Source organism: Diadema antillarum, unplaced genomic scaffold (assembly GCF_040938485.1).
Source record: "Diadema antillarum isolate AM-2024a unplaced genomic scaffold, OU_Dant_1.0 scf00000019, whole genome shotgun sequence".
Lineage (NCBI taxonomy): Eukaryota > Metazoa > Echinodermata > Echinoidea > Diadematoida > Diadematidae > Diadema > Diadema antillarum.
The window spans coordinates 898,860-924,296 of record NW_027270908.1 but is presented as its reverse complement, the minus strand read 5'-3'; the positions used below and the strand labels follow the sequence as shown (position 1 = coordinate 924,296).

The following is a 25,437-nucleotide window of genomic DNA, read 5'->3' as shown; positions in this document are numbered from 1 at the left end:
CTATTACTCTATGGCTACAGCATGTGCATGTGTGTGGGGGAAGGGGGTGGGGGTGGAGGGCTTGTATAAGGCAGTGCACATCCCTAGGCTGAGTGATGAAGGAGCAGATCAGAGTATGCAGTGTCCACTTCATGCAACAAAAATCACATCCTTCCCCCCTTGACCCAGCGGTGTGGGGGTTCATGGGTGGCCCATTTCATTCGCTGCAAACTGTGACACATTCGAAAAAGCCACAAATAGCACCGGTCAGCAAATATGTGCATCAAAGCATATGCCCATCAGTAACGGTCACCTCCAGTCAAGATTCTTTAGCCATACGTGTAATCAAACAGGAGATCAGTGATAAAGATGTACACAATTCATTAAGGAGCTTCTAGAATATATCCAAGAGGGGCTACCCTTCCCAATCCATGGTATCCCCAGAGAACTGAGTCTTGCAGAGGGCTCTGCCGTGGCGCCGCTACTTGGCAGCGACGTCAGCCTGCTGGTGCTGGGGGACCTGCCTGATGAGACTGTGGTCGATGGTCTGGTGCAGCATGAGACCCAGGACGCCCGCCCGATTGGTCATCGCCGTCCGAACGTTCCTCTCCTGCTCCAAGAGGTCGTCCAGCCGTAACCACTGTGGACAGAGGGGGGGGTGGCAAACATTCATCCATTACTTACACCTGAATCAGTAATAACTTTGCATCTTGCCACTGGCAATACATAGATTCTGCACAAGGTATCATGAGCTAGATTACTACCATAGGACAAAACTCAGCACTTCTTCAAGAGACTTCCCTTTGGGAGATCATGTGATTTGAGCTCAGAAGGCTATAAGAACAGGTTGAACAACCCATGTTGCACCACAAGCATAGTTTATGGAAATTGTTCGGCTGGTTAACATGTTGAGGACGAGTCCCGAATATACTCGAGCAGTTGTCTCTGGGAAATGCCTGTTGTAGCAAAATCACACCATCCTCAGCGGGTTAAGATCTACAGAAGACAGCATAAAATACCGGTAGTCGAACATTTGACTACAATTCTTTGCTTCTCTTTTTTTTTTTGGGGGGGGGGAGGAATAGTGGAAAGGATACTTTTGATCATTTTATTTTTTCATTTATTGATTGTAATTACAAAAAAAAAATCAAGAGTGCTACCTACGCAAGAAAATACTGATGTCATTAAACACAGCATTTAATATCCAACATGCACCTTACAGGAACCATGGAGAATCCTGTGTTTAGGCATATAGATATAAGGCCAAGAGAAAAAAAGAATATTAGTTTCTCGTACTCACCCACATCAGTTTTTGCCACTGCATCAAAAGTTGATTTTTTTTTTTTTTTTACAAGATAACGAAGAAATTTTGATAGATTTTTGCCATTTCCAGCCATTGAACCTCCCATAAGCACAGACTGCATATTGTATTGTACTTAAAAATGACTGGGCTAGGGTTTGTTTTCTTCAGGGATTAAACTGTTGTTTTGGAAGATGGGGGAAAAAAAGTGCCCTCATCCTTTTTTTTTCAAAAAGTTAGGACAAGAAATTAATAACCTTTTGTTTTTCACTTGGCCTAATAATGCCAGATTCTTTGTGTTGATGCCTTACTACGTCACAATTCAAGCAAAGATCAAACTTACCCATCTGACTCTCTCCAGATCAATCTCTGCCCTCCTCAGTTTCTCCCAGTTGTGATGCTTGTTGCACTTCCGCTTGGGTAGAGGGCAGTATTTACCAGTGTCCTTGAAGACATCGGCCACTAGGGGGCAGCCACACACCTCTTTCTCACTCACCTAGTGGGACGCAAATGAAGAAGTTCATCTGAATGCAAAGTGCAACTTGAAGACCTGTTCAGATGCTAACATACTGAAATAAATGATTCTCAAAAAAATTCCTCTAAAAGTTTTTCCATATGAAATGGAAAGATCAACAGAAAAATAAAATATGCTCAAACAGAAATAATGGGATATTTTTAATCTGCATTGGGAGCTTACCTACTGCTACAGAATGCACTGAAGAACGAACTGGTAAACTTTGCCTTCTTATTATACATCACGGTATTAACTGAGGTCAGTCAATGACAGGTCCAAATTTTGGGTACATTCACAGCCAATATCATGTTATGTGCTTTAAATACACAATTTTCTTTATTCTTTGAAAGTGTAATCAGTGTCACCACTACTGATATAGAACTGTTTATCTCAAATCCATACAATAAAGCATCACAATTGCCAGCTTACTTCTGTTAATTTCATACATTTTCACTCATCTAATACTACTTTTTTTTTGGTGGGGGGGGGGGGGAGTTTCTTGTTACTACTTTAAAGCATGACATGCAGTCACAACAAATGCATAAGCAAAACTATATCTATGACACACAAGTAACAAACCATGGGCAAATTATGCAGCATTTTGTGATCACACTGCCACCCTACGTACCTTTGGTTCCTTGGTGTGTTCTGGGCAGAGAACTTTCAGCCTCTTACAGTATGTGTTCTGCTGGGCATTGAAGTAGTCACAAAACATTGATTCCCTGCGGATGAAAAATGTGAATCAGTGGGAATGTGGTGAGATATACTTTTGGCAGAATATATGGACCACAAAAATGCATTCTGACTTTGAAGTAGGGAACAAAGCCACTATAAAGGCAGAGATATACAGACAATTGGAGTACATGAAATACAATGTGCTGATAATTCCAAGCAGTCAAATCTCATACTAATTTGATCTCACAAATATTTTGTCTGCTTTGCTGTTACTGTTTTGTTTTGTAAGTGCATGTGTGTGTGTGTGTGTGTGTGTGTGTGTGTGTGTGTCTGTGTGTGTGTCTTTGTGTGTGTGAATATGTGTTGGTAGGCAAGGTCAGTTTTGTCACTAAAAATACCAAATCAACTGCTGTTTTTTTTTATTTTTTATTGTTTGAATGGAAGTGGATAAAATAGTATGGGGGGGGGGGGGGTGGGGGTGGGGAAGGTCATGTTTTGGTTCGTTCCCTTGCTGTTTTATGTACTAATTTCATTTGTCTCCAGGTAGGTGGCTGCCTAGTTCAAGAAACACTCTCAAAGAAAACATGCCCCTTCCACTCAAATGAGCAGAAAACAAAACGCAAAGGGACTTACCCTACAATTCTGGTCTTGTAGGCTGATCCATAGGACGTCTGGCTCTCATACTGTGATAATGTGTACCAAGTTAGAAATACATTCACATCAAACGTTGATCAGCAACAGATAGATACTATAGAATGTCCAGGTGCTATCTTCCCTTAAATCTATTTTGATTGACAAGCTGTGACTGATTTGATACCACTACATATCAACATATACGTGATAGACCTATAGTCTCATTTTTGCAGATATTGTGAGTAAACCAGTATTTCTGAAATTTCATCTCTCGAGTATGTTGCCTCCCGCTTTTTCCAAGTACTATCTTGGTTACTCCTTATCGCATTTCGTATGTTGCAGTAGCTCTACTTCTCTTACTTACAAACAAACAAATGCACTCCTCTCTTCGAATAGAAATCTCCCAGCACAGATTCTTAAAATCATGTTATTCACAACCAGCAGAAATCAGTGGCACAACTATCATCAAAATCGACTGAACATGGCAATCTATGATGGAGACACTGGTATTAATCCTCATCAACACTGCTGGTATTTGTTTTACAATTTCCTGTGAAACCAGACTAACCTTTCTGAAGCATTTGCTCATATGCATGAGAGCCTTGGCCGGGTTGATGGAATGCCCGCACGTGACGCAGTTGACGCTGGCCTCTGCTTCATCCTCATTGTCCGTACTCTGTGTGGGGGCGGTTGGTGTATACGTGTTTGTGCATGAGTGTGTGTGTGTGTGGAGAAGGGAGTGTATAAGCAGGTGTGTGTTTGTGTGTGTGTGCATGTGAGTGTAAATGTGGGGGGGTGGGGGAGCAAGGGGTGTATCCAGAATGAACGAAATAACAACAAATGAATTACTTCCTGCACATAGTATAACTTTAAGATCGTGTCATTTTTATAGATTCAGTTTCTTTAATGGCATTATTCAAGTGGTACAAGTGAGTACAGTACCTATTCGGGCTAGAGCAATATTTCAAAGTCACTTTTTTCCAACAAGTACATGTACTCACAGAAGTTTTCCTTCATTTTCACTGAAATACACAGACAATCTCTTTTGTACAAAAGCGCTATATTTTCTTGAACATGACATAATAGAGACTAAGTAGTAACAGAAGAGCAATCCATCAATATATACTTTGAGTTTACAGATATGCAAACTTGAGGGCATGACTACATAGCATTTTCTTGCAAAATATGCATTGACATAACAACATCTGACTCTAGCCTTGCACAGATCACAAAGACGTTAATGATGGTTCTTGCATTTACATGCAATTTAACAAAAGATACTCTATTGCATTGCAGTCACTCCCTCAGCCAAAACTGGCCCTAGGCAAACATTCTCAGGTATGAGCAGTGGCAATCGACACGTTTGTGCTTACGTCCTGCTCGGCACTGATCGGTACGCTCTTGGCCCGGGCGATGATCTTCTGCAGCCGGACGATCTTGTCGTCGAGCTCGGCGATCTTATGCTTCACCTTCTCCATCTCGCTGCGCATCTGCTCCAGGGACTTGCGGTTGTTCTCCTCGGCGATGCAAGGGCTCTGCTGCCACTGCTTGATGCGCTGCGGGAGGAGCTCGAAGATGCGGCTGCGTCGGGCACAGCGATAAGGGAGGTAGAGAATGATTAGAGATAGAGAGAGAAAAAAGAGAGACCCGTCAATAAATATGTGAAATTGGGGTGGGACAACAAAATCAATGCCTTTCTTCAAAATCAATCTAATCAGAAAGTGTTTCCAATAAGTTCTGGCTTTTTTTGACAGACCTGTACTTGGGTAGGTACCTTGAAGAAATTGTATATATTCACTTATGAAAGTTTTTGTTTTCCTTTTTTGGTAAGAACATATAATCAATTTCATGTGATACAGCCCTTCCTTACAAAGCAAACATCACACATAAGAGCAAATCACATATAAGAGCAAACAGAATGAGACACAGGAATTGATTTCGAGGCAACTGTTTCAGGACAGCACCAGCATTACTTCCCGTAAACCCTGACGTACTTGGCCTTCCCGAGTGCAACTGCAGCCTCATTTGATGCAACAGACAGACATCATGATGTGTTCTACAGCCCCACATATTATCTTGTTCACGAATCCTCCAATGGCTTGCCACTAAGAGCATTTCCATTAACATAATAATGCCAAAAGATAAATTTAAAAAATCAAACATGCACTCACTATATGGCAAGTGCAGAGCTAATGGGCCCATACACTTTGCTGATTTGATGGACTCATACGATGATGAATGGTATCAAAATCAGAGAGGCTTTTACACCTTCTCATCAGGGCATGAAGAGATACATTTTCAATACATCAGGAGATCTTGTGTATATTTTGTGAGACTCTGGAAATCTTGGCAACTGCTCTTGACGAGCCACTGATAGCTTCTCCCGCTATCAGATAGACAAAACTTTGAACGGCAACTCACTTTGTGGCCAGCTTCAGACCACACTCCTCGCTGCAATATTTGCTGAAGGATCGGGCGGCCTCCGTGCAGCCGGGGCCGTAGCACTGTTGCTGATTCTTGAGGGACTTCTGCTCCTGCGAGCGCTTCACTGCACCGTCTGCCGATCTCTTGCGCAGCTCCCGGACCTGGACCTTTTTCACCTTCACCTGTACATTAGATGAAAAAAAACAGCACAAAAGCATGTGAACAAAGACCATTCTTATCTGATTAAGTACAATTACATCGCATTCAAATTCGAAGAATTATGCACATCTTTGCTTTCTTGTGCCTAAATCAATAATCTGTATTTCCATTTATTTCTTGACTATCTGCCCTATTCTCTTTGGATACTTTGACCCTTCAGCAGTATGGCTTCATCTCTTCAACTGGAACATGTTCTTAAATTTTGGACAAATTTCCGCAGCTTCCCATCATCTTTTCAACTGGAACATGCTGTTGAATTCTGGACAAATTTCGCCAGTATCCCTTCATCTTGAACATGTTGTTCAAATCTCGACAAATTTATCTACTCTGAAAATTTATCTAATACATGTATGTAAGCATTCCTTTGTGTCAAAAATGCATCACAGTTGAGATTTATATCAGCTACGAAAATTGAAGTTGGAACACAAAACCAATTTTGGTACTGTCATTTTAGGCTTTGATACAAAAGTTTCTCCACATATCATGGAACACAACATTCTTTGTTTTTTAAATTGTTCTACAAATCAATCTTCAAATCCCTCCTACGTTTTGATCAGTTCTCTTCTTTTTTTTTTTTCAAGTTGACTATGACTCAATACGAAAAAAAAATGATCACAGCAATGACAGTGGTATGGATGTGGTAACAAAATAAATAACATGAGATTCGAAACCACAGAAAGAACAAAATAATCTTTGGTAGTCTCAACACCAACATACTTAGTAGGGCTGTTATTTGTTTCCCTGATGTGTAAAATATGAACGATACTTGACAATGTTTTGGAGTTGTTTGGCGTTGTACCATGCACAGACACAGGGACTCATTTTTGGACAATGTCACTGCAAGGTCAAACACTTACGAGAATAATTTGGGGGTCAACGGAGCCAGATGAAGATACCGGAGGCAAAATCTAGCCCATTATCATGGTGCATGGTACGCCTGGCTTTACAGAGTTTGTAAGATGTACATCATGAACGTTTTCCATCTGCCATGATTCATGGGAAGGCATTCAAGATGAGATGGAATAAAAAAAAAAAAAAAAAAGATATTGAATATGCTTAGTTGAATCTTTCAGATAATGTGGCACGCAGAGAACTGTCTAGATAAAAGCCGCCCCCAAGAGCAGGGAAAGTTATCTGAACCAGAAATGCGGGGCAACTGCGGTAATTTAGTGGCATAGAAAATGTGCAACCCTTGTCACTACAGCACACATCCACACATCATAGAAACCTTCTGCATTTGGCCTTCCTGTGCCACTGTCGTGATTTTCTCCTGTCCAGCTGTTCTGTTCTGTCTGCATGCACACACCTTCTTGTAATTGCATCCAATGTTCCATCACCTCCGTTTTGCCCTCTGCGCTCCTGCTGTACTACCAGCTGACAACTTTGGGAGGGTTGCGCTTCTCCTGTTTTACATTTTGAAGCTAATCACTTTGCGATCTCCATCCTTCAGTACATGCCTCCAGGGTCTTGTCTCAAGTATGTTCTTTCTCTAATGCACGCTAATCTCTTTCATGGCACTTGGTATTGCACGTAGGCACCGGAGTTGTCGCAAAAAAATCCATCCTCCACTGAAAATCTTGCCTCGTCTCCTACTAGTCCGTCATGCTTCTCTCGCATTTCTTCACCACACAATATCTCCACATTTTCGCTTCATGCACAGTTGCTGTGGAGCTACATTTTCATGCTTACTTCATCCTCGAAGCTGAAGCTTAAAATCCACAGGTTCAGAAAAATACAGGAATGTCAATCACACACAAAAACTTTTTGGCATCAGGTGTACCAGCCACCATCAAATTCAATTGTCCTCCACTCTCCACAGTGCTTGTTAATAAGTCTGCTGGGGAAATAATTCAAAAGTTCAATGCCTTGTCACGAGCCCTACCTTTTTCTTCAGCTTCAACTTCTTCTTCTGCTTCTCCTCCTTCTTCTCTTTCTTCTTCTGCAGCTTCTCCTTCTTCATCTTCTTCTTCTTCTTCACCTTCTTCTCTTCCACTTTCTTCTCCTTCTTCTCCTCCTGCTGCTGCTGCTGCATCAGCAGCTGGGCTCGCATCGCCGGGTTGAACTCGGGTGGCATGGCGTAGTCGTGATGGTGGTGGTGCATTAACTGCAAAGCGCGAGCCTGAAGGAGACGACAGAAACACAAGAGTTCCACATTAATCCACTCCTTGCCCTTTGCATTATTTACTACTGTACAGGCCACATAATTAGCAAGTCTGATTTTGTGTGTGTGTGCATGAATCGGGACTTCCCAACAATTTCCCCAAATGGCTAGATTCACAATTAAGGAGTACAGTATTGAATAGAGATATGTATGCGTGCATGACACATTCATGTCATGATCACAGTCAACATTTTTGTGTGTTTTTGAATTCCCGGTTAGTACCCTACTCTCTAAATTTTCGGGGGGAAAAAATGGCATTTTTCTTCCAAATTGTCTGTTAGTTTAGAGTGAAAGGCCAACCGAGGAGACTGTACTAACAGAAAAAAAAAATTGAAGAGTTTGCCAAAAAGAGATAGGAACATGAAATCATTTCCAGACTTACATCTTTCATTCTAATAAGAATAAAAATGAATAAATGAATAAATGAATGAATGAATGAATGAATGAATGAATGAATGAATGAATGAATGAATGAATGAATGAATGAATAAATAAATAAATAAATGAATACATAAATGAATAAATAAATGAATGAATAAATAAATGAATTGATAAATAAATAAATAAATAAATACATAAATAAACTAGAAATGTCGCTACAGCGACTGGTTATACCCCCGCCAAACAACATTTCATAAGCTTTGGTCAAAACAACATTTCATAAGCTTTGGTCAAAAAACTGAGGAAGTAGTTAAATCCGCAAGATCTTTCCTTGATCTTCTGCCATTAATATGCCGTTACCATGGCAACGTACTTTCAGGTACTGTCGAAAAATGCGTCTTGCACATCTACAACCAAAGGCACACATCTGTACCAAGTTTCATGGAAATTGGGCAAAAACTGAGGAAGTAGTTTGCAACACAAAATTTTCCATCATTTTGGCTCATAATATGTGAGCTGTTACCATGGCAACATACTTTTTGTCACTGTCAAGAAATGTGTCATGCTGACCTATATCCTAAGACAAACATTCAATATGAATTCCATGAGAATTGGAAGAACACTGATGAAGCAGTTTTGCCAAGAAGCATTTTGCCCTATATTTTACGAATAACATGCCGTTACCATGGCAACGCACTTCTTGGCACTGCGGAAATATGTGTCTTGCACATTAACATATTCAGATGAACATCTGTACCTAATTTCATAAAAATTGATCAAAAACTGTGGGAGGAGTTCGCGACGCAAGATTTGTACCCATTTTTGCCCATAATATGCCGTTACCATGGCAACATACTTTTGGGTACTGTCAAAAAATACGTCTTGCACATCTACAACCCAAGGCACACATCTGTGCCAAGTTTTATGGGAATCGGTTGAAAACTGAGGAAGTAGTTCGCGACGCAAGATTTGCAACGGACCGACCGCCCGCCCGACCGCCCGACCGCCCGACCGTCCGCTGATTCCTATATAGCCCCTTCAAACTTCATTTGGCGGGGGTATAATAAATAAATAAAAAATAAACAACAAACAAACAAACATTTAACTCACCCCCTCTGTGTCCGTATCATGACTGGTGGCAGAATCATATTTTTTGCCGTCGGCACCCATAAGCTTGCTCTTCTTGTTGGAGAATGGCCTCAAGAAAGATTTCTGTGGGGACAGGACACACAGCCAAAGTCAACAGCAAAATACAGCAAGTATCAAAACAGTCAAGTTAACCATCCCTTGAAAGACCTCTCTCGCAGCAGTGATTTAAAAATGTTCGAGATATCACTTTTGATGCATATGTGTAGGTCAGTTGTATCACAAAACATATGTGTAGGTCAGTTGTATCACCAAATATCCTACCATATAAAGATTTCACAACAAAGCCTTAAATAAAGAAGATATCCCAATTTTTCTCAATAAACCATAACTGCAGTTTAGTCAAGAAACATTTTTATTATATATATTGTTCTCATTTTGTATATTTAACAATATTAGTATTGATTATACTGACTCAAATTTTTACATTGGTTGTTTCTATCCCTAACCCACATTTTAGAACTATTTTGAAGCACTAAAGCTGGGTTACTGTTTCATCTGCAAATGGTAAATAATGCCTGTCATTTCATTTCTGTTACTTCCAGAATGACATTCCACAGCTAAAGCACATGTGTTTCAAAGCAGTTTATGATCAAAAATTACATTTCCATATTGTACTGCTCCAATCCACTCCTGAAGAGTAAAACGGTAATCACATTACTCGAAATTCTTGAGCCAAGACCAGCAACAGATTTTCAGAGCACTGAACTGCAAACAAGTTACACTACACATCAACAAGCAAGCCTTTCATTGTTTATGAATCATGTATCTTAGAGGCATCAAAAATCCAGGATGTCACATCAAGATTTTTCAAAGTCACAGCAGCCACATTGAGATGTGGGATTCATATCTTTGGATGGTATGGGGATTCGATGTACTCACGCTTGCTCTTCTGATGCACTGCTTCAGACGACATTTCTGCCTGATCTTGTTTGGCCCTCCAAACTTTTTCATATCCTGTAATAGTCAGAGAGGTACAGTATCACATGCTGTAAGCATTTTTCTTTCACGAAAGGAAACAACAAAATATTGGTATCACGGTAGTCACTTGAAACAACTTGCTGCTAGCAATTGATATGTTGTTGCATCAATCCTACAGTTGATAGCATATGCATCCCTGAAACTCTTACTGTTATTGATCATTCACTTGCATGCTTAGGAAAACTGAGGAAGGATTATATAACATATAACATACAAATTTTGAATTGTGCATAACACCACTATCAAATTCCTCTTGAGCAACGTTATATGCCTTTAAAGGGTGTGTACAGTTCTGGTCGAGGTGAGGATTTAGCTTTTAACGTTTTGCGAGATATTCAGAAACCACTCTATGAGATGTCAAAGAGCATGCAATTCTAAGGGGTATCAAAAGTTTATTTGATGAAAATCGGTTTTGAAATGGCTGAGATATCCAAAAACAAGGTGAAACAAAGAGATCCTAATAAAAGGTGTGGCCTGTTGCCTTTTATTATTATCACTTTTTTTTATATCTCAGCCATTTGAAAACCAATTTTCATCAAATAAACGTTGAATCCTTCTTAAAATTACATACTCTTTCATATTTTATAAGAGGTTTCTCATTATCTCACTTAGGAATGTTCAAACCATGAATCCCCACCTCAACCAGTACTGTACAGTCCCTTTAAGTTTGACCCTAATAACAACAACTTAAGAATACAAGAATGCAAAGCAAAGATTTCACGATACAAAGCACAAGGGCATATGGCAATGATTAAGATGCTCACTTTGTATCTGCTGACCTACGAGGCATTTCATGACAGAAAAAGAATGGATAATGTGAATGCTTCCATTTCCATCATTAAAGGTACTAGCCCACATTTGCAAACCCACGAAAATCAAAACTGCATAAAACAGGTCCAATATGACTTCAAGTACAAGTTATAACAGTAACATACCTCACCTGTTGCTCTTTGTCTATACCATTCGATAAAAGAGAGAAAATCGTCGTTTTAAAATCAATTTTCAAACCGGGTCAACCTGACCCAAAATCGAATTACGAGCGCGGGCTAGCTACGTACTAACTGCGACCAGCCCCAACGTGCAGCGTTGGGGCTGTGCCGTTTTCGCATTCAGATTGAGGAGTTGTACAAAACGGGTGCCGTTTCGGCGCTATATTTCCTTAATTGATAAATAACCTAAATGATTAATTTCGGCGACTGTTTGATGCATTTCATTGCTTATGATGCAGAAAATGTTGTCTTATAACGCGAATATCTTCAGCTCACCGATGCTCACTGAAACTCACAATCACTTGCACAGGCGCACAGCATGCATGCAGTGCAGTGCATTGAGAGCATGCGTAATGCGTACTAATGGATATAGCAGCAAGTCTCTCCACTGTTGCACTAGGGCAGGCTGCTTACTACTCCTAAACAAGAGACCCGCGGGTCTAGCGCTCACCTGAGTATCGCAAGTTCACCTTTCACGCAGTCACTAATCTAAATTATTCACAGCTCTACCAAAATTTGACCAGGCATTCTCAAGTAGAAGATGAAACTGTACAATAAGGGCCCAAATTTTTTAAGATTCCTTAATTTTTTTTTTTTTTTTTTTTTTTTTTTTTTTGGGGGGGGGGGGGGGGGGATTGGGGCCCCCTGGGGCCCTCTGGGTGGGGCATGGTGCCCATTTTTATAAATTGAGATCCTGACCCCCTAGGGATGCTACCTGCCAAGTTTGATGAAAATACATCATGAGGTTTTCAGGAAGAAGATGAAAATGTACAATTCAGGTCCCCATTTGGACCTTCCCAACCAACCCCCCCCCCCCCCCCCCCTGCCCCCAAGAGGGGCACCCCTTGATCTCCTATGAACAAACTTGAAAATACAGTCATTAATGTACTCACTCATAGTATTATCTTACCTCTATAACTTCTGATTCTAGAGAAGATTTTTAAAGATTCCTTCATTTTGGGGGTTTGGGGCCCCCCTGGGGGCCCCCTGGGTGGGGAATGGTGCCCATTTTAAGAAATTGAAATCCTAACTCCCTAGGGATGCTACCTGCCAAGTTTGGTGAAAATGGGTAATGGGGTTCTCAAGAAGAAGATAAAAATGTACAATTTAGGCCCCATTAGGACCCCTCCTCACCCCCCTCCCCTGGGTCCCAAGGGGGGCACACCTGATTCTGCCATGAACAAACTTGAAACTACAGTCATCAATGTACAAACTCATAGTATTAACTTAGCTCTATCACTTCTGGTTCTGGAGAAGAAGATTTTTACAGATTCCTTAAGTTTTGGGCATTTGGGCCCCCTGGGGGCCCCCTGGGTGGGGCATGGTGCCCATTTTAACAAATTGAGTTCCTAACCCCCTAGGGATGCTACCTGCCAAGTTTGGTGAAAATGGGTAATGGGGTTCTCAAGAAGAAGATGAAAATGTACAATTTAGGCCCCATTAGAACCCCTCCCCACCCCCCTCCCCTGGGTCCCAAGGGGGGCACCCCTAATTTTGCCATGAACAAACTTGAAACTACAGTCATCAATGTACTAACTCATAGTATTAACTTAGCTCTATCACTTCTGGTTCTAGAGAAGAAGATTTTTACAGATTCCTTAATTTTGGGGGGTTTGGGCCCCCCTGGGGGCCCCCTGGGTGGGGCATGGTGCCCATTTTAACAAATTGAGTTCCTAACCCCCTAGGGATGCTACCTGCCAAGTTTGATGAAAATCGGTCTTGGGGTTTTCAAGAAGAAGATGAAAATGTAAAAAGTTTACGCACGACGCACGACGGACGACGGACGACGGACGACGGACGACGGACGACGCACGACGCACGACGCACGACGGACGCCGGACGAAGGGCGATCGCAATAGCTCACTTGAGCCTTTGGCTCAGGTGAGCTAAAAAATGTAGAAAATTTTGCAGCTTCTAGATAAATGGGGGAGAAAAACCAAGTCGAAAAGGTTATGTATTAATTGTCATTGTGTTTATGATAGAAATTTAGCCGTGCTTTATTTGTGAAGTCGCCATGAATGTGGCAGTGATTTTTGCTCCCGCTCAGCTGCGAGGTAGCCGCCAGGACCGCGCCGCAAGGCGCGGTCTCCGGGGCTAGCTACTAGTACGTACATGTAACTTACACATGTATCGCATGCAAGTAGTACGTACGTGGACCGGAGCTAGCGAGCGTTATACGCATGCATACGGTGCATTTTCATTTATTTTTATGAAAGTAATGGACTAATTGGAACGAAATTTTGCACAGGTGTTACTGCAATCATACCCAAACTCCATGCTAACTATGAGACCAATTGCTGCAGGTTTACAAATGTGGGCTAGTACCTTTAACCCGTTGAGGACGAGTCCCGAGTATACTCGGGCAGGTGTCTATGGGAAATGCGTGTTGTAGCAAAATCAGTCCGTCCTCAACGGGTTAATGTCACATGACAAAAACAAAGGACCTCAACCCTCACTGGCATTGACAAATCTTGCATCACTCTAAAAAGCACTGATTCAGCACCTTACCCTGCAAAAGTCGCATTCTCCACAATCCTCTACTCGATTGCATGCGTCACAGTCCCCACACCTCCTGTTTGCTCTCTTTGGGCAGAAGAAACATATGGGAAGAACATAATGAAAAATTATAAAACACCTAAGTCAAAATACAATTGCTCTCCCAGTCAAGTAAAACTGCTTTTTTTTTCTGTGTGCTTCATTGACAAACAGGCCACCTATAAGATAATGAGGCTCAGACTGAAAGTTTCAACAATGTCAACAAGAGAATAGAGCAGTTATAAAACTGTTTATTGAAAGCGCCTTGGCCCATTTATGTAATCATATAACCATCTAGCACTCATTCAATCAACCCATCTATCCTGGTGTATCATAAAACCCTATTTTACTCCAACATACAGCCAATTATTCAATTCTTCAACTTGATAGCATCGAAATATTGTAATGAATCTCTGATCATTCCTTTTGTCACACTACACTCACAGAATGTTCAGAAGTCTTTGGGGTATGTGTATTCTGTACCCTTGAAGTTAAAAGACTATGTAACCAGTGGTCCCTTTAAACAATACATTCTAATTATTTCACCGATTGTCAGCAATATACGATCATACAATATTTAATTTCATTTAATTTCATTTCGACAACACATAAAAAGCATAAACAAAGGATATAAGAATCATACATAGAACATAGGGGAATACAGGAAACTAGATATATCGCTACGGCTACTGATATGCCTCCGCCTTAATGCATGGTTCTCCTAATAGGTCTATAGTACAATGTCTTGACAATGTGTGATGACAGTTTCACACAATTGGCAAACTATTAAAATGACAGGTTTGACACAAATGTGCTGAATGTTCACTTTCCTAGAACTAGCTTCAATTGGATGAATGATTAAAATGTCAGAGTACAGGTATTTGGGGAACTGATGATTTTTACTTGACTTTTGACCCTTTTATAAGTTTATGCATTGAGTAATTTTCAAGGTATTGAGAAAAAGTATAATTTCAGTATCAAATGGGAAAATATCAAATGGGAAAATAGCATTATCTACACCTGGCCTTTGACCTTTGACCTCAAAGTTCCAAAGAGAATCACTGTTAGGTTGAACATGCATAAATATGTAAGTTTCATGATGATACCTTGACTTACTTTCGAGATATGGAGGAAAAAGTGCAATTTAGCACTTTCACTTGACCTTTGACCTTTTGACCTTTGACCTTTTGGCAAGAAACTTCCCCAAAAATATATATTGGGTAATACATGCCATACATCAAGTTTTAGAAAAAAAAAAACCTTCAGGCATATTGCATTTTAAGGAAAGTAGTGATATTTTGAGGAGTTGACCTTGACCTTTGACCCCCCTGACCTTTGACCCATGACCCCCAACTTCCCTAGATAATCACTGCCCATCAGTACAAGCATATACTAAGTTCCATGAAGATACCTTGAACCATTTGCGAGATATGGAGAAAAACATGAAATTTCAATTTTTTCACAAAATAACCTGTGACCTTTGACCTTTGACCCTGTGACCCTAAAATCCACACAAAGTATTATCCCCCAAGGATATACCCTCATACCAAGTTTGATGTAAAACCACCACACGGTTCTTGAGATATCGACAAAAACAAAACGGGACGGACGGACGTACGACCCGAAAACATAATGCCTCCGGCCACTTCGTTGCGGAGGCATAAAAAGTACTCTACCACTTTGACAAGAGACAAAACAGGTATTTCAGTAAGTGGGGCGATCAACATAGACCACTGGTCTTTCTGGGGCCAATTCCGAGATTTATAAACCAATATGGTAAATATTTTGTTATTTAGCACAAGTCAAACCAATTCCTGTTTTCAAGCCATTATGCAGAATAAATTAAAGGCACACAGACATACAAATGAAGAAAAAGAAAAAGCACACATAGCAATCCCGCCCACCTGTGCGGCTTTGGACAGCTTCAGTCCGGGGGCTGAGGTGGTGTAATCTTCCGAGGCGTCGGCCTCCGAAGCACCAGTCTTCTCCCCTCCGGTCGATCCCTCCTTCTGGGACATCTTGAGCAGCTTCATCTTCTTGCGCCGCTTCTCCCGCTCCCGCTCCTTCTTCTTCATCTTCATCTTCATTTTCATCTTCATCTTCTTCTCCTTGAGGAGCTGCTTCTTCTTCTTCTTGATCTTCTTGCCGCTCGGCTTCTCCGGCTTCTCCGGCTTCTCCTTCTTCTCCTTCTTTTCTTTCTTCTCCTTGTACACTATGTGAAGATCTGGATGCTTCTCTGTATGATAGACACAAAAAATATAGTATCAAAAGAATGAATGTCACTTTCGTTACTCTGAACAATGAATGAATTCTAAATCTTACATATGATCTAAACTTATCACAGGTTAGGCTGATGACCAAAAAGGTTATGATGATGGTTTTGTTTAATCACAATGATTATTACCATAAACAGAAGTCACAGTGATCACTATGGCTTTTGTCAAAGGCATCAATAACAGGCAACAGACATGGAAAGAATATATACAACGTACAAGTCTCAATGAGCATAGAGCATAAAGTATCAGTGGTCAAAGTGAATCTGAAAAAGTTGTTTCAGAGCATAAATGTACTGATGCCAAAGACATCGCCTTCTGTGTCAGCAAGTGAGAGTGTCTTACAAGAGTCATAAGATAAGCTCCAAATTCCAATATGTCAGATGAAAAGTCAGAAACTGAATGATATACATGTACACTGTAATCTATTGATATAAAACTCATTTTCCATTAAATAAGTGATGCCTGAAAGGAATTCAAAATCACACAATAAGATTCATGCTCATTTCAGCTTGCGTGGAAGCAGTGCAAGCAGGCGCTCAGAAAATAGTCGCATTTTCAGCAGGCAGAACAAAATTTTTGTATGTCAGATACAAAATCATAGTGGATGAAATATTCTATATACATATCCAGTAAAATTTTTAAAAATCATGTTTACTGTTACAGGCCTCGAATTACTCGGGAGGCAAAAGGCAATTTGCCGCAATGCCCTATCTACTTGCCCCAATGCCTCTCTCAAAATTACCATGCTTACTGCAACTTTTCCTTGCTGCCCTTAAAAAATCTTGAGAGAGTGCCCCTAAAACCAAAAATTGCCTGTCCCTAAAACTGGCGAAATTCGAGGCCTGCTGTTACGTGATGTCTGAAATACATCCAAAATCCAACATCTGAACTTGTGTTCTTTTTCTGCTCGAGAAAAAGCAATGCAGGGAAGCTAGTTTCAACAGTTATCCCATCAACCCAACACCGACATCCAAAGGAGTTATTCAAGAAGTTAGCACTGGAAGTCACTCATTGTGGTGGCTTGCTTGTGCATAGTGTGCTTTTGAATTCAGTGCAATGCTGTATGTCACAGAAATTCAGGTGTGAATCTCATGAACATGAGTCCACACGTCTTGGATGCATGCATCATGCCTCAATCTTTTTGTACATTTATTAATCTATCTATAAACATTTTCCCCCTATGAATAAGTACTTTTTGGATGCACCTTCAAATTTTCAGATTCCCTTCCAACTTTTGTAACAAATGCAAGCTTTACGTAGCAGTTGGAAGCTCTGCTTGTGACATGATACTGAAGATTTATCATAAGCACCAGCACTTAGATCTTAGAAAAACTAATTAGCTTCTGTCTTTTGAGAAGCAGAACAAATATAACAATGCAATCAGAGAGAAAGAGCAGCAGGGAAGAGAATAGCACACTTTATATGGCATACCTTTACAAGGTGGACATGCATATTTCAAAATATACTTGGCGGCTGCCTCCTCAACGCCAACACATCTGCCGTGGTACCACTCTTCGCAGTTATCACAGGCTCTGCCAAGATACAACATAGAGGGCATGACTGTGAATCATTCACTTCAAATGATTAGTTCATATCTATAGCTTTCTTCTGCTGGCCTAGTACATGTGGCACTCTTGGTGAAATTGTACAAAGCAAAGGCACAAATAATGACATACTCAGTATTTTTTATTGTTATCGCGTCTTGTAAAGGGAAGAGCATCGAGCACATTTTATCTTTGTATGAAAAATATCTGACAGCCTTTAATGAGATCCCCTTCATTCACAATAATAACACTGAGGTCTGTGACTTATAACTGTAGCATTTTTTGTTTGACAACTGTCTTGTCTCCTGATAACTTTCAGTATTGTTTTCAGAACATCACAAAAGATTGCATGTACATGTAGGGGTCTTGAATGACCAACTTGTATCTATCTTTGACAACTTAATCACTCTGGGAGGTTGCTTCTAGCATTTTCAGATCGTGCAGGTGTACACAAATTAGCACACCGTATTAAAGGACAAGTTCACCTTCATAGACATGTGGGTTGAGTGAATGCAGCAATATTAGTAAGGCACATCATTAAAAGTTTGAGGAAAATCGGACAATCCGTTCAAAAGTTATGAATTTTTGAAGTTTATGCTCACTCAAGGCTGGATGAGAAGACTACTATAGCTTGTGATGTCACATGAGTACAACGATATAAAGAAAGAATAAAGAAATTTCAACATATTTCACTTTCCTCGCATAACAAACGAACACATGATTTCTCTCTTTCAGAAGGCAGGGGGAATAATATTACCTTTAACATATGTCAGTAACAAGTCGAGGAAATGTGCACTTTATTCAAAAAGTAAAGTTTTGTGAAATTCTCTTTTTATTTTCTTTATATGGTTGTACGCATATGACATCATACACTGTAGTAGTCTTCTCATCCAGCAGTGACTACGCAGATACTTTAAAAATTCATAACTTTTGAATGGATTGTCCGATTTTCCCCAAACTTTCACTGATGTGTTCTACTAATATTGCTGCATTCACTCAATCCACATGTATACAAAGGTGGACATGTCCTTTAAAGGGACATGTTTTCCTATAATAAAAAAAACAGAGAAATACTCGAGCAATGTACGCACATCATAAACTGAGAGCAATCCGAGCTTCTGCAGAGACAGTAGATGATTGGCTCATCGTCGGCAGTGGAGACGCCCCCTGGCCCGCTGCTGTCGTCCGATTTCTTCTCCGCCTTGACCTTCACCTCCCTCTCCTTGTCCTTGTCCGTCTTCTCTATCATGCTGACCAGAGTGGCCACCTTTGCCTTTCTCTCGGGCAAGACGGCAAAGGGGTATGATGAGGACATCTGGAGCTGGGAGTCATCCTAACCAGAGAGTTCAATCAAATGGACACCAAACATAAGACATTGACTTTATGGATTCATGAACAGATGAGCTGGAGACAGCGGCTGCGTGTAGTAGTTATCTATGCCCCCACGCCCAACCCTAACTAAGCTCGCTCTAACGGTTAGATCTATGAGTATTCCTATTTTATTATCGTTACTCCTGTGTTTTCTCTAATATAGTTACATGTAAATTTAGAAACTATGTCTAACATTACTCAAAGATCTCCGCTAATTATTCACAGCCCTTTGAAATGTTATTGCTGCAGGGATGCCAAGTTAAAAAAAAAATTATGAGTGAGATTTTCATGACTCGGCATCTCGGCATGCGAATGTGCACGCGAGCGAGGGTGTGGGAGGGGTTTTTCCTCCCTGTGGCCTCCCATGATAGGGAGCCTTTTCAATTTTTAGCTCTTAATGGTGCGATCAGGTGCATACTTAAGTGACTGTTTTCTACTTATTTTGACAGACAAAAGGGAAATACCTTCAATTGCAACTAGAGTAAAATATCCCGTTTGCTGCAGTTTAAGCATTGTTAAGGGTTTTTCCAACTTGTAAACAAATCAGGCAAATTATTTTCAACCATTTCATATATCACAGACAAGATTATTCATTAACGCAATTGTTTTCATAAAAGAAATTTACCATTGACAAACGCAGTTTTCATGATTTACCACGGCAAAACCCGGCACAATTTTCGCCGATAAGGGCGATATGCGACGTAGTAGTTCTGCTTGCGGCACGATGTACAATCCCTATGCAATACGCGCGTGCTCCGCGATCTTTAGCTGAACGCCTTCACATGTCTCACGAACATTGCGTAAGCACCAATTCCCATTGCGAAAGCATGTGAAAATAGCGGGCGCACATGCATTGGCCGCAAACAAGATCGCAATTCTGGCGGTGTTGTTGATCTTGATGTCATTCTCGTGTTTTTCTGAATTTTTTTAATGGTAACATCCACTTTCCGAAAAAAAGTGGCGGCCCACATCGGCTCGCGAAAGTTCTATTTTATGTGAGGATATGCTTTCAAAATCCATGTCAGATGAACATCGGGAAAACGACAAAAAATCAAGTTTCTTGGACCATTATTTCTTAATTGTTATGTTAAGAAGTACCGAAATTTTTTTTGGGATGCGATATGTTGTCATTTAGGTGAGAAAATTTCACTTTCGTCAGAGATCGTGCCCATTTGATCCGTTGGCTTTTGTTGATTGGTAGTGACATGTGTTAGTAATTGTGCATATAACAGTGCAATGCTGTGTTTAGCGGTATATTACCAAATATGTTGTACCTGCCGCGAACAGCTGCATGGCCGCTTACTGCCGCAGTTACTCCATCACTTTAATCTTTTGAACTACGCTCATTATTATAGGCCCATAATGCAGACTTCACCCGATGCATGCGTGAGAAAAATGGGTGTCATGCGTTAGATCGTGAGATGGCCCCTAAATGCTTGAGTCTCACGCAGAATGCGTGAGACTTGGTACATGGTATTGGTAGCTCTGTTGCTGTATTTTACAGGCAGAAGTCGCACGGAGCACGGCGTCTGTGGCATGGACATGGGCGGCCTGGTCTTGACAGACAAGTAGTAGTCTATGTCAAATTCCGCGAAAAACTTCTCATTTATAATAATGACATTGGCTGGGTCAGTCAAGAAGCGAACAACTGACCCAGCAAATGTCATTATAAATGAGAAGTTTTCGCCTTAGACATGTATGATGTAAATTACTTGTCGGTCAAGGCCTGGGGGGTGTTTCATCAAGGAGTTCGTCGGAGGTTTTCTCCGACAAATTTGAAAAGCTACTGAAATCCTTGCGTCTGATTGGCTGATTGCAAATTTGTCGGTGAAAACCTCCGACGAACTCGTTGATGAAACGCCCCCCACTGGTCTAGACAGAAAGATCCGTCTGTCCAGAGGACTCTTTTATATCAGTCCGGGAAACCCGCTCATGAGGACCGCTCCCGCGTACGAGGACTGTCCCTCCTCATGAGGACCTCCCCCCCGCCTCATGAGGCCCCCGGGGAACGCCTCATGAGGCCCCCCATTCACTTCTTATTCATCTCACATCTGACGTATAAATTGTCGCAACTTTGCACGTCGTCGCATCACATCACGCATCCAGCACATACCAGACTGGTACATACCATCCAGCACATACCAGACTGGTATGTGCTGGATGCGTGATGTGATGCGACATACGTCGCGTCGCGGGATGATTCCAGAAAAAGCGCCCAAACGGTAAGCGGGCGGCGGAATCGTGGGCGGAATTGACGAAGAAAGTGAACGCGTCATACCTACAAAGTGATTATTTTGCTAACAAACTGGAGTATGTCATCTACCCACCTACTCTATCAGTGTGGAATAGTAATTTGGAATATATGGACAAGATCAGGTTAGTATGGTTGGGTGTTCATAATACCGGACACCTAACGTTTTTCTATCAATAGAAACGTGAAAAATCTCACAATTTGCCTGAAATTTTACTCACGTGTGGAGAAAATACTCCGGATTCACAAGCGCGCACTGAAAATGCGATCTGAGGTACGCGCTCTAGATGGCGGCTTCGAACGCGTGGGGTGTCATTTTTTCCGCACTCAGTTGCCCTGCTCATATCGACCGACCACCCTGACAATACGTATAAAGGGCACTTAAATGCGTTTTTTCGACAGGCCGCTGTTTTTTTCAAGCCGTCATTTTTTCCCCAATAATATTTGAATATATTTTGAATCCTTCGATATTACTTTTGAAGGACTGTTTGATGAATTTGACTTGATTTTCATTAGGAAACTTTTCATCGTAATTGAAATAAATTAGATGAGTTGGTATGTTTTTTCACATTCATTTCTCGTTTCTGCATCAACTCGTACGGTCGTAGCGGGCGACAAAATGTTTATGTCATGTGTACTGTGTAACTGGTTAACGTGTGTGCACGATCGTACAAGCGGCGGTGACAATTTTGCGGTCAAAATCGTCAAATTTATTACGGAAGGATACTCTACTTCTAACAACGAGTCAGCAAAGGTAGGCCTAGTTATATGTAGTTACACGATAAACCTTATTCGATTTTGCTAAATTTCAGTAATTTAGAAGGAATACTTAGTTGTTTTCGCCACATTTTACTCGGTAGCGTAGCCCAGTGAAGAATCGAACACCGTTGCGCGTAGTCCCATGCGTACATTTTCTTTCTGTACGCGCAATGCCATTATAATGCGCGGCCGGTCGTTATGGACCCGGTCGGTGGGTTGAACACCTACCATACTGATTTAATTTTTCTCGTTACGAATTTGTGTAAAAAGATGTCAGACTTCAGCTTCACGAGGCTGATTCGTGCGCGGAGAGGTGAGAGCCGCAGAAAAAAGCATTGAAAATATTTAGTCGGATCAGGTCGCTAGGTGCGGCAGTCTTGCATTGTGCGAACGCGCTGGCGCCCGTGTTTTGATGGGCGCTCTGCATCGGTTGATTAAAACTCGATTTTTGAAAAAAAAAAGACAGGATTTTTTCTTCTTTTCATCATGGATAGTGGACATGTGTGTGTAACAAAAAATCACCATGCAAAGTTGCGACAATTTATACGTCAGATTAACCCCGGGACGCTCCGTATACACAGTTACACACTGTGGGAGCGTCCTGAGTCAATAGAGTGCTATATCGGTAAGCTTGAAAAACATACACAGTCTGTCACAGATTTTCGCACCTCCGTAAGTTTCGAATATCACGAGGAAAAAACGTACTTTTATAGTATACATAAGATTCTTATCTAATTAATACCCTTCGTTCACCTTGTTCTTGTTCACACTGGTCCAATGATCTTGAAAAAACGTTTTTTTCACGGCCATATACGGGTCCGTAGTCCTAGCTCCCCATCCCATTCACCATTTTCGAAATCAGTATGCAGTACACTGCGCACGTAAATATTCATGTGCTGGCGGAGTCGCAATGCGTTTAGCCTTCTGACAAGGCCTGCGCGCGCGCACCCACCCAGAAAGCAACGCAATATACAGCGAGAGGGTTTGCCAACAGTATGATAAAGCCTTGCCACAAAGCTACACGACTTGACGGCCAGCGCATGCGCACAAATCTCAAATCCATTGACCGTATAAGATGTAGTTCTCCCGAGTTCCTCTCGACCGAGTCGCATTTAACTCATCAAACCGAGCAGAAAGGGACTATTGCCAGAACCAAAAGTTGAACGCAGTCAGTCTTCAACATTACATCTTCACCTGTAAGTCTTCATATTGCAGAATTTTTGCGATTTCATATTGATTTTTAGGCGCTACACTTCGCCTGTCATGATCATGTCTGCTACAATGCGCAGCCCCAACACTGCGTGTTGGGGCTGGTCGCAGTTAACGTCAGATGTGAGATGAATAAGAAGTGAATGGGGGGCCTCATGAGGCGTTCCCCGGGGGGCCTCATGAGGCGGGGGGAGGTCCTCATGAGGAGGGACAGTCCTCGTACGCGGGAGCGGTCCTCATGAGCGGGTTTCCCGGACTGATATTTTGCCATTAACGCTGTCCTCCATACTGAGGGGATCCGTGAAGCCAGACGCAGTCTCCGCGGAACATTCCCCGACGGACAGCTATACAGACCGATCTTTCGGTCAAGGCCTGGTCGGGCTAGCTAACGTTAGATCCATACCGGGCGGTAGGCCGCCTACGCAAACGAGTCGAACGACATTTCAATCCATTATTACAGAATCGCAACAGAAAAGTCTACATGCATACAACATAAATTACATGTACACTACTACATTTCTTTCATGGATGTAAAGACTGTTTATGATAGCTGACTTACGCTAGATTCTCCTTTCTCCGTCGAATCTGCCATTTTCACAATCAAAGTTCGCCCTGTCGAACGTTTTACAATTTCACCATTCGCGGCATTCACGCACCCCTGGCCTGGTAGAATACAACCCTCTTGATCTTCCCTCGCGTCGTACGTTACGCTTACAAATCAAGTTGTTTTACGATACAGTGCATGTACACCAGAAGGAGCGAGCGCCAAGTCACAAGTACAGTATGGTTCCCTACAGTACAGTATAAGCGTACTGAAAAAGCGTGCGACGCCGAGTCGGGAATAATGAAATATCCTGGTGCTAATGATTTGACTTCATGTCATCATAAAAGAAAATAATAAAATATTTTGTTACATTTTAACAGCCTATAGATTTAATAAATTGTAAATAATTATATTGAATAAATGAATAAGTCTAAAAACATAAATTTTATAGGTTAAATTAAGGAAACATTAACCATAACATAGTGAAAGATAAATGTTTTATTAAATTGGCATAACCCGATCTCTCCCATGATCATCGTCCAAGGATATTTAGAAATCCATCTTCAATCAAAGCTTTGCGCTGCTTCGATGTTTTATGCTCATCGTCCACTCATCATCCAGCCAGGATACAGTAGACGCGAAATATGAATGTGCGGGCATCTATCTACGCTACGGCCCGTACGGGAGCGATATTTTGCGGCTTCGTTTGTGTTGGTTTACGCTGATGATATGTGTATGTGTACGTGTTAACACAAGGCCGGCCGCGGCCGGACAAGCCGACGACGCATGTACAACGCATTAGAACTTTTCTAGCAAGGTTCTAAAGCTTCCACCTCTCCCGTTCTGCTGTTTCAAAAGGCCATCTAGTGTGTCGCTGCACGAAATTTCGGGTGAGATTGGAAGAAAAGGAGGGCCATCAAATCGAGATTAATAGTATAATAGTCGCTTAGCTAAGCCAACCAACGAACGAACGGCAACGACCAACTGCAACGTATCACTGGAATACTATCACTTGACACTGCACTGCCACTAATCTGACTGGTAAATATAGGGTTGTTTACGTTAATAGTCTGTGGTAAAACCCCCGGTAATCGGTCATTTAAGCTTTTCTGCAATATTTTTTTTTAACTAAAAAAGTACAATGTACATGTCTATATCATATCTACAGCAATGTATGTTAGATATATCAAATTTCTTTAATCTCAATTTCGATTTTTTTGTTAAATACAGTTGTATCCGGATTGAATTCCGGTACAGTACACGTAGGTGACCAAATACTGGTAGGCTTACCCTATATGGTATCATTGTTTTGCAGTTGCTATTGTTCATTATCATTTTTTTTTCCAGTAATATTTATTGCTGCCGAGGAAGGAGATTATGTTTTCATCTGTGTTTGTTTGTTTGTGTACAAAATAACTAACAAAATTACAAAGGGATTTGAATGAAACTTACACTATTACAGGAAAGGTTGGGAATGACACTAGGAACAGATGATTAAATTTTGGTAGTGATCCGGAAATTTTTATTGATTTTATGAAGGATTTCC

The 25,437-nt window shown here is 41.2% G+C and overlaps 1 protein-coding gene across 1 annotated transcript; it reads right to left on the bottom strand.

Moving 5' to 3' along the window:
• Positions 1-292: 292 nt before the first annotated feature.
• On the bottom strand, positions 293-23,977 carry LOC139728277 (CXXC-type zinc finger protein 1-like). The gene is given in 15 exon segments (XM_071639237.1): positions 293-619; positions 1,623-1,775; positions 2,422-2,515; positions 3,102-3,151; positions 3,670-3,777; positions 4,475-4,682; positions 5,523-5,707; positions 7,627-7,863; positions 9,382-9,498; positions 10,315-10,389; positions 13,911-13,985; positions 15,842-16,173; positions 17,645-17,745; positions 18,849-19,090; positions 23,907-23,977. Coding segments are annotated over 15 exon segments (2,169 nt in total). The 5' UTR covers positions 23,940-23,977; the 3' UTR covers positions 293-460.
• Positions 23,978-25,437: the final 1,460 nt, after the last annotated feature.